At 46.8% G+C, this 13,061-nt stretch overlaps 2 protein-coding genes across 3 annotated transcripts in view; one reads left to right on the plus strand and one right to left on the minus strand.

Annotated features, from left to right (window-relative positions):
* Positions 1 to 13,061, minus strand: part of LOC146195071 (uncharacterized) — a 90,459-nt gene that overhangs the window by 59,328 nt on the left and 18,070 nt on the right. The gene's annotated exons all lie outside the window — the stretch shown is intronic.
* LOC146195073 (zinc finger protein 862-like) lies at positions 1,044 to 4,613 on the plus strand. The gene is made up of 2 exons (XM_084597672.1): positions 1,044 to 2,429; positions 2,567 to 4,613. The coding sequence occupies exons 1-2, from the start codon at positions 2,363 to 2,365 to the stop codon at positions 4,432 to 4,434; spliced, it is 1,935 nt and encodes a 644-aa protein (XP_084453798.1). The 5' UTR covers positions 1,044 to 2,362; the 3' UTR covers positions 4,435 to 4,613.

Below are 13,061 nucleotides of genomic sequence, written 5' to 3' on the forward strand. Positions count from 1 at the left end.
ATGGCAGTTTGTTGAAAATTTTTGTGCTCTGTCGCTCTGTCTGTGCTCCGTTGTGCTGTGCTGCTTGGTCGGCCTGGTGCTGATGAGACCGTCGATGCAATCGTGTTGTATCTTCTCTGTCTAGGCGTGTTCTCGTCTTTAGAGCGCATTTCATGGTTTTTAGCATTGTTTATGGTCACTGCAGCGCTTTATTTCAATCCCACAAGGCGGGTTTGTGATAGCGCTCTTCGTATTTATGGTGCCGTAGTGGGACGCACGTCATCTGTGTTTGTTGTAAATGTAGTGAACTACAGTAATAAGCATTGTCAAATTTTTACTTCTGTAGTGAACAATCCTTTGGATTTGTTTGTTACGCTCCCTAGTCATGATCAAGGCCCTCGTTCGCGGGCCCACGCCTCTGCGGCCTCGCTGGGCCTTTGTTGTGGCAGTTCCTAGCTCGATCGGGGCCGTCGCTGAGAGCAGACCTACTGGAGATGATACCCAAGTGCAGCTGCTCAGTTACGGTAGCTAATTCTGTGTTCGACTGCGCAGAAGGAGTGCAACGTACGTAGACTCGCAGCTCAGTTTGCTTTTATTGCAGTGTGAACTGTTCGCGACTGCAAGGACGTAGCCTTCAGGCTCCATCGCCGTTGGAACGCTGATCATTTTTCTGCTTCCACCGTGCGTGACTCCCCTGCTACGACGGTGTGTGCTGAGGATTGTGCGTGCGGAACTAGCTTCAAAATGGAGATATCACGACAGGACAAACGTAGACAAGCAAAGGGCTTCAATTGACGCCACAAGTAAAAAATTTCCCTTGGCGCTTCGAAAGCGAAACCAAAACCACCCATTTTTTCCCACGATAATCTTCAGGAATCCCTACTGCCATCGACACGAGCGTTCACGTCATGTTTTCACACTGACGGCGACAAAGAAGCAGGGTTGCCAGGTTGGGCTATAAATAGCCAAATTGGGCTACTTTATGTTGTGGTTGGCGGGAAATATTGTTGGTTGGCTATTTGGCTATCTTTGGGCTATTGTGCATTTTCGCTTGAAATGTCCAAACCATTTCAAAAGCCTTTTCTCCAGAAAGGTTTAGCAGTGGGCCGCGATGCTGTGTGTACAGTAATAGCAACCAGCGCACTTTTCTTTCCTAGAAGATACTGCCAGTGTACATTCTAGGCCCACACTTTGGTCTCACAAGCTGTTTGCAGCACTGCGAAAGGCAGCTAGGGTAACCTTGTCCAACCCGGATCATGTGCACAATAGGTAATTTGCTTCTGTGCATCTCTCGCCCTGCGAATTGGTGTTGGTCCCACAAGCTGTTTGCAGCACTGCGAAAGGCAGAGGTAACCTTGTCCAACCCAGATCATGTGCACAATAGGTAATTTGCTTCTGTGCATCTCTCGCCCTGCGAATTGGTGGGGGTAATAGTAGGAGCACAAATTATCTATTATAGTGCGCCGAGCACAATTGCCTATTCTAATGCACGAGATCCTAAATGGGCCAGGGCTTCCCTGCCTCACAGTGCTGCAAAATTCTTGTGAGACGAAGTATATATTTCGACTGTCAGAAAGACGGGCCTTCGCAGCCTGTGGTTCGATGAATGTTCGGCATAGGGGATTAGGGTACAGATGAGTGAATGGGGGACTTCGCACATGACGGGGTTGGTAGTGAGGTGTGCCTGGACAAAAGCTCGAAGCTCTTTTCCTTCCCTTTCCTGCTTCCCGGCGTTGCCGATGGTGTTAAAGTGGTCTATTGAATGGACAATTTGCAGAACTCAGCTTCTCTGTAAGGCTTGTTTTCCAACAGAAATTTCTCGTTCCAAGATGCGCCACTCATTATTCGAAGAAACGAGCAGACGGAAGTCTAGCTCCTTTCTAAGTAAACCCTTCAAGATCACTAGGGGAAAGGGGGTCGGATGGGAAAATTGTTTGAATACCCTTTCTATGTGAAATAAAGAATGAGGATTGTCCAGCAGCCAATTGGTTCTCGAGCATGACTGAATACCATTCGTCGCACTTCCGCCCTGCGAAACGTTCGCGACTTATTGTGAGTGCCCCCTTAAGAGGTGCCTGCTTCTTTTCATTTCACCAAAGACTGGGAGTGAACGAGACTTTTCGATTAGAAAAGAATTCCGCAAGTTGTGCATTCGGTTCGTTCGCTGAAACCGTCAACATACCCCCCATTCAAACACACGAAAAGCAAGTACTGGTGACAATTCAAGGCAGTCCTGTCCATCTTACATTCGGCCATCTATCACCCCCGCAGTTTTAATTTCCCCTGCACCACTGGCAACCACTGATTCCGCAGCAAGAACTTTGAGCACAGCGGTGGAGGTTTAACAGTCCGCATATAGTGAAACGTGCTTCTCGACGCCACTATGGGCAAATGGGCGAAGTACGCGCGGACGTACAGAAAAGAATGGGAAAAAGATCCTGCATTCAAAGGTACGTTGACCATCTTTAATGTTTTAGTGCTTGTTTGTACCAGTCCAAAAATTATGTTCCGCTTTTCGGAGTGCATTCCATGTGACCATGCCAGTCTCGATCATTAGCGCGTGACAAATTTTTCTTTTTGATTACAGATTGGCTTACGCGCTCACCCTCAGGGGATATGGCCTTTTGCACAGCCTGCAAAACAGAGCTACGTGCACACGTGCAAGATCTGAAGGCACATAGAAAAACCGAAAAGCATGCTAGAAGCATGCAGTCGTCGACTGCACCCGAACAAAGGCAAATGGATAGATTTGTCACCTCGCAGCCAAGGGCCGCCAGCAACAGACATGAAGCGAAGATTGCGGAGCTGCGTTTGGCGGCGTATGTCGCCGTACATGGTTCGCTTGCTACCGCTGACCACCTGACGCCGCTCATCAGCGACTGTTTCAGAGATTCGACCACTGCGTCGTCGCTATCCATGGGAAGAACCAAGTGTACGGCGTTAGTGAACAAGGTACTTGGACCAACCTTCAAACAGATGCTTTTGGATGAGCTGAAGGGAAGAAAATTTTCGTTGATCCTGGACGAAAGCACAGACGTGTCTTCGGCAAAAGAGCTTGCCATTGTGGCAAGGTTCTACTCGAGCGAGAGCAGCGCAATTGTAACTGCGTTCCTTGGACTAGTTCCAGTTCTGGACGCATCATCTGGAGGACTTTTCTGTGAGTTGAAAAACTTCCTCGACAAGTCTAATCTCTCTGTCAGTGACTGTGTGGGTATAGGAACTGATGGAGCCAGTGTGATGTGCGGGCAGCACAATAGTCTGTACACAAGAATGAGGGAAGTTAACCCAAACATCGTGTTGGTAAAATGCGTATGTCACTCCCTTCACCTTGCTTGTAACGAGGCAGTGGATGTACTACCCACACAGATTGACTACCTTGTTCGGGAAACCTTTAACTGGTTTTCCCACTCTCCAAAGCGTCAAGAGTTTTATAAAAGCATTTATGCTGCGATTAACTCTGGATCAACCCCCAAAAAGTTGGTTGGTGTGTGTGCGACGCGTTGGCTTAGCATTGCTGGTGCTCTCCGTGCAATTCTTGACCAGTGGCTGGAACTGAAGGCGCACTTCGATGTCGCAAAAACAGCTGAGCGTTGTTACTTAGCTAAAATGTTGAGTGAGATGTACAATGATGACCAGAACTTTTTGTATGTGCAGTTCTTGAGCCCCATTGTTAACGAATTTGACAAACTCAACAAAGTATTTCAGAGTGAGGACCCTGATCCATCAAAACTTTTCGAAGACTTAAGCTCGTTTGTGAAGTGTTTGCTTAGGCGGATCGTACTTCCCGATCATGCATCTCCCGATTCAGCTTGGGAAAGCCATTTGATGCATGTTCGAGCCTGTCAGCTGGGAAGCGTCTTTCGCGACTCCTTAGAGAAGTCTTCCCTCGGCGACGACAAGAAAATCGCCATTCTTGAGCGTTGCCGAAACTTTTTGGTCGCTTGCATCAAAAGCACATTAAAGCGCCTTCCAACAAATTTTAAGGTATTAAGTGAACTTCACCTCTTGCACTGCAACAATATTGCCAAGTTTTCTTTTGATGCATTCTACAAGGCCTTTGCAAAATTCATAGATCCATCAGTTGTTTCTGCAATGGAATCCGAATACTGCCTTTTGCAATGTAAGCTTAGTGAACTCCGAGACGACTCCGTGACAGTATTTTGGAAAAACGTTCTGCGTTCCAAAAACAGTGCTGGAGTCAGCCTATTTCCGTTGCTGTCGGAGCTAGCCATTTCTCTACTCACGCTGCCTGTATCCAATGCTGCTGTGGAACGAGTGTTTAGCCATGTCACTCTAACAAAAACCGACTTGCGGAACAGAATGTCTTTGGAAACCTTGGAAAATATTTTGCATGTGAAATTTGCACTGCTGAAAAATGGTAAATGCTGCAAAGACTTTGTGCCGTCAGATATTTTTTTGGAGCGCTTCAATACCGCCGCAATGTACAGTGAGTGATGTTTGGATACTCTTTTTTACATTCATTTGGAAGTGAATTCAAAACTTCACAGCAGACATGTTAATAAATGTTTGAAATAAACTGTGTACTGTAACTATGAAGTTTTCTGTTTTGGCTATTTGGGCTATTTTTATGGTTCGACGTTTGGCTATTTTTGGGCTACATCGAGCAAAAAATTTGGCGGGTCACGCTGTGAGTACCTGGCAACCCTGCAAAGAAGACTCTCCGGCCAAAACATGGCACACAACGAGGCAGGTAAGCTCGCACTTTCAAATATTATAACTTAGTAATTATTCAAATGCACGCGTTCCGATTTTTATATGTAGTTTTTAAAGATTAGCTAACTGCAGGAGTGCTTGAACTGGATTAGCTGAGTGCATTGTTTTTTCGTAGTGCCCTTTTTTCTCTATGTGCGATTTTGACGCCATGAGAGCTCAGCGGTTGCAAATGGCGCCCATTGAGTTACGATGGGCGCGGCGTTTCAGGTTGGCTATTTCTGTATTCTCACAGATTCCTCGATCCCGGCGACGCTGTTTTACTCCGGTCATCGAACTCAGTCCAGCAGGCTCCAAGCCGCTACAGATGCGCTGTTTGAGGAGCTAGATAATGGAAATTTGTCAGATGTAGGCGGCGAATGCGAGGACGAGGACGACGCTGCCGAGGTTCCTGCGACTGATCCAGCGCCAACGGACAAAGACAGCGAGAGTTCTGATGACGAGTGTGGTCTCGTAATGTCCACTGGATGGAAAAGGACACCATTTCAGGAACCAGAAGTGACATTTCGAGGGGAAGTTTCGAGGGGAAGTTCATGATGTGCCCGAATTGGACGGAGAAATGCTATCGCCATATCACTATTTCAGAAGATGTGTTCCAAAAAGTGTCTTTCTGGAACTTGTGGACAAAACAAACCAATAGTCGGTGTTTCAAAAGGGAACCTCAGTGAAAACTGACGAAGAAGAGATAAGGCGGCTTGTGGCACTTCATCTAACAATGGGTGTCTTGCGCTATCCAAGGTTGAGGCTCTACTGGAAGCCTAGCATGAAATCTGGTCTTGTAGCGTCAGTCGGCCTGTCACGCAACCGCATCGGAAAACTCCGGAACAACCTGCACATTGTCAACGCTAACACTCCCAGCAAGACAGACCGCCTTTGGAAGGTGAGGCCCCTGCTGGATGCTTTTCAGAAACGGTGCAATGAGCTCGTTCCAGAGGAGCGGCTTTGCATTGACGAGCAGATTGTGTCCTTCAAGGGCCGTCTGGACATCAAGCAGTACATAAAAGGAAAGCCACACCCTTGGGGCGTGAAAATATGTATCATCATCATCATCATCAGCCTGATTATACCCACTGCAGGGCGAAGGCCTCTCCCATATTTCTCCACTTAACCCGGTTCTGTGCTAGCTGCATCCACTTGACCCCTGCGAACTTCTTAATCTCATCCTCCCACCTAACTTTCTGCCGCCCCCTGCTACGCTTTCCTTCCCTTGGAATCCAGTTTGTTACCCTCAGCGACCATCGGTTATCCTCTCTTCGCACTACATGTCCTGCCCATGTCCATTTCTTCTTCTTAATTTCCACTAGAATGTCGGTAACTTGAGTTATTTCTCTGACCCACTCTGCACGCTTTCTATCTCTTAATGTTACCCCTACCATTTTTCATTCCATAGCCCTCTGGGTTGTCCTCAACTTAAGTAGAACTCTCTTGGTTAGCCTCCACGTTTCAGCCCCATAGGTGAGTACAGGCAAGATGCAACTGTTGTATACTTTCCTCTTGAGCGATACCGGTAAGCTGCTAGTCATAATCTGCGAGTGCTTGCCAAATGCGCTCCATCCCAATCTTATTCTTCTTGTTATTTCCTTTTCATGGTCCGGATCTGCGGTTACTACCTGTCCTAAGTAGACATATTCGCCTACTACTTCCAGTATTTCGCTACCTAATGCAAACTGCTGTTCCTTCCCGAGGCTGTTGAACATTACCTTAGTCTTCTGCATATTGATTTCCAACAGTTGTCGACCCACGGTATGGCAGGAAGTTATAAAAAGGGCCAGATTCGCCACAGAGCATACATATTTTCACTAGCTAGGGTTCTAGCATTAAACCCTAGCTAGTGACAACTGTTCTGTCCGACCACCTAAAGTGTAGCTTTGGCATCACAGGTGCAATTGTTATGACTATGGCTCAGCGCATTCCATCTGGTGTGGGACACAAGTTGTTTTTTGACAATTATTTTACTTCTTTGCTTCTGCTACGTGAAATGCGGAAGAAAAAAATATTTGCTGCTGGAACAATAAGATCTAACAGATGTGAGAAGTGTCCCTTGATGAGCGAAAAGGATATCAAGAAAAAAGGGCGCGGCTCATCGGATTGCCTTGTGAGTGGGGACGGAAAGGTGGCCGTAACGAAGTGGCAGGATAACAAGTCGGTGACCTTGGCATCCAACTTTCTAGCTGTAAATGTTGAAGACACCGCTAGGCGATGGAGGAAAACAGAGAAGTGTTTTGTGGACATCAGACGACCAGCTCCAGTCGGTGCATACAACCACAGCATGGGTGACGTCGACACAACAGATTTCCTTGTGGTGCTTTACCGTACAACCATCCGGTCAAGGAAGTGGACCCTTAGGATGATATTCCACTTCATGAATCTGGCGGTAGTGAACGCCTGGCTTGAATACCGGAAAGAAGCAGACAGGCAGCTTATCCCGTCAAAAAACAGCTTGACTTACTCGATTTCACCTTGAACGTCATTGAAGTACTTTCGGCAGCTGAGAGCAAACCTTTGACTCTGAAGAGAGGAAGACCCTCAGCGTCCCCTCTGCAGCCTGCAAAACAAGCTAGGTTCACAGAAAAGAGCCTGTTCAAGATGTCAGGTTTGATCAGATCGGACATTGCCCCATTCATGACGAATCAAGGGAGCAGCGATGCAAAATAGAGCACTGCGCTGGAAAATCGCGCATCCAGTGTGACAAATGCAAGGTCCACTTGTGCCTTTCAAAGTCTAGGAACTACTTCAAAGTGTTTCACACTCGATACTAAAGAAATTGTGTTTTCTTAGCGCTTCGTGGAACCCTCAGAATAAAGCATCGAAAATTTTCATTTTACAACCCTTGAGCCCTGATGGCCTATTTTGACGTCACATCGCTAACTCGGTAACTATTTTCACTACAAGGTTGAAACTTTCTGAGGATGTTATTTAACTAATATAATAGTGAAAAAATGAGATAAAAGAAATCTGCAGTCGAAATAAAACATTCAGGGCCAAAAGGGTTAAGAAGAAGCTCGCAAAAAAAGACACTTTCCAGCAGCATGGTATTCTCATTTTCGATGAGATTCACGTTCAGAAAGAGATGAGAGTAAGCGCAAGAACGATGACCTACACTGGATTTGCAGACTTCGGGGATGGTGCGGCAGCACCAGAGAAGCTAGTGGACCACGGACTGGTGTTTTTATTTCGTTCCTTCGGAGAAAACTACTCCCAACCCGTTGCAGTTTTCGCCAGCTCTGGGCCCACAAAAGGAACTGTGTTGGCAGAGCTCATCGTAAAGGCTATCCTCCTCCTCGAGGACGCAGGCGCGTTTGTTGATGGAATTGTTTGCGATAGTGCCACAACAAACCGCTCCATGTGGAAGCAGTTTGGTATTAGCAGAGAACTAGAGGCAACAAAGAACTTCTTCCTCAATCCAGCTTGTAAGACGCGGAATGTTTTTTTCAGATATACCACATCTTGTCAAGTGCGTGCGAAATCGACTTTTGCAGCAAAAAGTGCTTTGTGTTAACAATACCCGTGCTTTCTGGTCACACTATGACAAGCTATATGTTGCAGACACTAAGCATAAAGGCAAATTGAGGGTTTGTCCTGAACTCTCATACTCGCATCTAAACCCAAAAAATACTGAAAAGATGCGGGTGAATCTAGCAACACAGCTGTTCAGCCTCAGCATAGCCAATGGGCTAGAGGTCTATACCAAAAGAGGTACACCAGGTCTGGAGAATGTCAAGGGCACTGTTGATTTTACTGTGAAAATGAACAATTTGTTCGATGCATTTAATCGGAAACATCCAAAGGAAGGGTTAAAACTGCACAGTCAAGATTTTGTTGTTCTGGAATCTTTTCTGAATTGGCTCAATGAATGGGAAAAAAACGTGAAGGCAGGACGTATTGACCACAGAGATTTCCTGTCAAATTCAACTGCCGAGGGCTTAAGAGTAGCTATCCTCTCAAGCATGCAGCTTTCCAAGTACCTGTTGGAGAAATGCAATTTTAAGTATGTTTTAACTACGAAGTATAACTAAGATGTGCACGAAAAATTATTCGGTATTATCCGCCAAGCAGGTGGGCAAAATGAGCATCCGTGTCGACCAACTTGCTTGCAGCTGTACAGCATGCTTTCTGTGTACAGCTTGTTGAAACCTCCAAGATATGGTAACTGCCAGGTACATGACAATGAAGACTCGTGTCTGATAAACCTGTTTGACATGATTCTAGCCTTCAAAGAACCTTAAGAGCCACGTATCAATGAGCTGAAGGCTGAACTTGATGGTCTTGTAGAGAGTGAGAATGAATGTGAGGACTTTATTCACAACGAACCCGACTCAGCTAGTGTAACCGATATCATAATTTATTATGTGACCAGGTTCATATGCAGGAAACTGCTGAAATGCACTGATTGCTCAGCGTGCAAAGCTGGGCTAACGGTTTCTGCAAACGTGACTAGACCCGAAGCAGCCTTAGTTTTGCAGAAAACATGAGGCAGTCTGCTACATGCAAATGTTGCCATATTTTGTCTCTTAAACAAAATAGAAAAACAGTTTCAGAAGCATGCTTCTGATAAGAATGTCTACGACATAACTGTCGACTACATTCTAGACAATCATAAGATGCAGCGAGCATAAAGTCGACATAATCGCACAAGTCGTGGATTATTACGTAGCACTACGCATGCGTCAGTATGCAAGCAGCTGAAAAAGAATGCTGAAAACAAAACACAAAATCTGCGCAAGCTATCGAAGCTAGTTTAAAACTGTTTTATCCTCGTTAAAATTTTGAAGTACTCTCTTTTTGTAGCATTGTCACAGAGTGAAGTATCGCCCGCGGGGCCTGTTTGTTGCCATAACTGAGTAATGAATTGGTGTATTTCATTGCTTGTGTTTTCAGAGAATAAATTAAGTGCATTCTATATGCCTTTAAAATTCTTGCAGCCACTTCCCTCTTTTTAACTCGAGCTCAACAAACACCTACCTGTAGTGAAAAGCCGCTTATGTGCCACGAGAAAAAAACATACACACATACTCCTTGTCAGTACTTTTGTGGGTGTCAGCATTAAATCCAATACCTCTGGTTCTAAATTCCGTAAGAATGATGACCTTTTACCGAGCTATTTGCATCAGTGTCTAGCCGCTCTACACACACATGGAAAGCAAAGCTGGCGATGCGAAATAGTGGACGTTGGTAGACACGGCCAGCTGTCATATAATTGTTGCAACCAGATTGCTGTGACAGATTTTCTCTTCTTGGGCTCCAAGATTACCCCAGAAGGAGACTGCAGCCATGAAATTAGGAGACGCCTGCTTCTGGGAAAGAGAGCAATGGTTAGCCTTGACCACCTAGTAAAGAGCAGAGACATTAGTCTGCCAACCAAGATCCGTATAACTCATGCTATGGTCTTTCCAGTTGTGATGTATGAATGCGAGAGTTGGACTGTGAAAAAGGCTGACCGCCGAAGAATTGACGCGTTTGAATTGTGGTGCTGGCGAAGACTCTTGAGAGTTCCTTGGACTGCCAGAAGATCAAATCAGTCGATATTGCCGACCATAAACCCTGACTGCTCATTGGAGGGTCAAATTCTAAAGTTAAAGCTCAGCTACTTTGGTCATCTGATGAGAAGAGAGGAGTCGCTGGAGAAAGATTTGATGTTGGGAAAGGTTGAGGGTCGCCGGAGAAGGGGTAGGCAGCGAATGCGATGGTTAGACGGCATCGTCGAGGCACTGCAGATGAAGTTATCTAATGTTAGGAAGATAGAGACCGGAAAGCGTGGCGTGACATGGTTCATAGGGTCACGAAGTCGGACACGACTGAACTGAACTGAATCTACACAATAACAGGCCATGTTAGAAGTTCGTTGCCTGAGGAAAAGCGGACCACATGCCAAAAATTATCGCGGTTTCACATGCCATCACATCTTTAAAGTAACATCAGGTCATAACCTGGAAATCTAGCTGACCAATTTTGCTGAAAAGTACCATTAAAATCAAGTACATTCATTTCGCACAGGTGACGCATCACAGGCAATGCTAGAATTGTTGATAGCACGCGTCACGACGCACATCTGAAAACCTCCTGTACAGTAGCGCCATCTCACAGTGAAGCGTCGAAGTTGGTACTAGATTTCCGCGCCCGCGGAGGCACTGTTACTACACCTGAAATATTTCTTACACCGTGGGTCAAATCGCGCCTCAACTCTGCACTCAGTGGGCTCCGAGTGACGACTTGAAATGTGCCCGCGTCACACAAGCGCAATGTGATGATGCGACGATCAACACAGCAGACGTCGGTAGCTGATCACGGTTGTCCACGTTCGACGCGAGCAGCAGAGACGGACGGAGGCTAGCCTTGGCCACATTCGTAAAATGACTACGTGCCAGAAGTCCTAGGGTCACTGTCACTCTCAACTGATGCTTTAGAGAAAGGTTCGATGCATCCTCGTCCCCTACCTTACCCCTTACGATGTACCCTACCTTAACTGTGTTGTTTTAAACACCTGTAAATGCTTGCGTCGTATAATCCTGTGTATAATACTGAGAATATATAGTTGTTTTTTCCATCATTGACTTCGTGGCTCTGTTCTCATCCGCAACGCTGAACATAACAAGCTAACGCTGGGTGTCAAAGTTCCAACTACCTTTGCCTCGGTTCGAGAAGGTGTCTCGCACCCCTTCCGGAGCTGTGACAAATTCTGGCGTCCGCGACAGGTACTTTGACGTAACAAGTAAGCGTTGTGGAAGGAGACCGAGCCTCAAATCATGAAGTGATCTCGAAGGGTGACATTTGAGAAGTGTGCATTGCTGATAGATAGTTTTCGGTTTTTAGGTAGTTTTTATGCACTTGTGACATGGATCTAGAGAAATTAGTATCCATAGGTGGACAGTTAGGTCTCTCAGGAGTGGAACTGAGAAAATGGATAGAGGATGAGCAAGCTCGGCAGAGGGAGAAAAGATCTCTTGCTAGACAAACCGCAGAACAGGAACGCGCGGCAGCAAAAGAGGCTGGTGAACTCGAAGCCAGGCTTCTTCAACTAAGATTAGAGCTTCGACAGGCGGGAGATGAGTCCGTAGTAAGGGCTGATGGTCGCGACGTAGTAGCGGAACCCAGTTTCCGACTTGACCCCAGCAGGTTACTTGTTTCCTTTGACAAGAGGAAGGACGACCTAGATGCTTACATCAGGCGGTTTGAGGGCATAGCCCGTAGCCAGAAGTGGCCTGAAGATCAATGGGCGACGGCATTAAGCACATGCCTAAGCGGTGAAGCGTTGAACGTTTTTGGGCGACTCACGCCGGAAGACGCCTCCGATTACAAAAAGGTGAAGGCGGTGCTCTTGAAGCGTTTCAGATTTACGGTCGAGGGCTTCCGTGAGAAATTCCGGGGTGGCAAACCAGCCGACGGCGAGACAGCCGCACAATATGCAGCGCGTCTAAGCCATTACTTAGACCGCTGGGTGGAGCTGTCCGAAATCCCCCTAGAGTACAAATCGCTGCATGAGCTGTTCATTAAAGAGCAATTTCTGAGCAGTTGTCACACCAGCATGTCGTTGTACTTAAAAGTACGGAAGGCAGAAAAATTGCAAGACATGATCAACCTCGCTGATCAATTCCTGGACGCGCAAGGCGGTGTCAACTTAGCGAGGGGAAGGAAAAAAAGCCAGGAGGAAGCAAACAAAGCGAGAGGCGACGAAAGAAAGGCCAGCGAGAGGGGAGCGTTGAGATGTTATCTCTGCGTCCGGGCTGGACACAATGCCGCGCACTGCCAGAGCAGCGACTCTGCCAACCATATCCCCCACTGCTTCAAATGTGGCCGAAGAGGGCACAAAGCGAATGTGTGTCGGCAAGGGGCGCCTGAAAAAACCCAGGCAGCCTGTGTGTATTCCCCTCCCAGGGAAACAGAAGAAAACATTTGCGACGGCTTCGTTGCAAATACGAATGGTAGCCGTATTCAAGTTGTCAGCGCGGTGCGAACGGCGGGACAGAGGTCTTTGGTAGAAGGGTTACCCACTGTTGCCGGAAGTTTGGATGGGAAGACAATTACTGTGTTGCGTGACACCGGTTGCAACACCGCGATTATCCGGAAAGATTTGGTAGCTGATGACCAGCTAATGGGGACGAGTAATCCCGTATACCTGGTGGACGGCACAGTGAAGCGGCTCCCAGAAGCGCAAGTGCAGGTCCAGACCCCATATTACAGCGGAAATCTCGTAGCACCGTGCATGAAGGATCCAATATATGACCTGATCCTGGGTAATATAGAAGGTGCCAGGGCTCCTGATGATCCCGTTGATAGAGTCGAAGGGACCACTTTGGAAACGAATCTGGTAGCCGAAGCCACCGCTGCCGTAGTGACTCGCGCTCAGACCACAA

This window comes from Amblyomma maculatum, chromosome 3 (assembly GCF_055883805.1).
Source record: "Amblyomma maculatum isolate TAMU_Amacu chromosome 3, ASM5588380v1, whole genome shotgun sequence".
NCBI classification, from domain to species: Eukaryota; Metazoa; Arthropoda; class Arachnida; order Ixodida; family Ixodidae; genus Amblyomma; species Amblyomma maculatum.

What these genes read in the sequence shown, in the direction of transcription:
- LOC146195073 (XM_084597672.1), top strand. Translation starts at nt 2,363, where the DNA reads ATGGGCAAATGGGCGAAGTACGCGCGGACGTACAGAAAAGAATGGGAA. An exon ending in AAAAGATCCTGCATTCAAAG is followed by an intron (nt 2,430 to 2,566) that starts GTACGTTGACCA and finishes TTTTGATTACAG; the next exon opens with ATTGGCTTACGCGCTCACCC.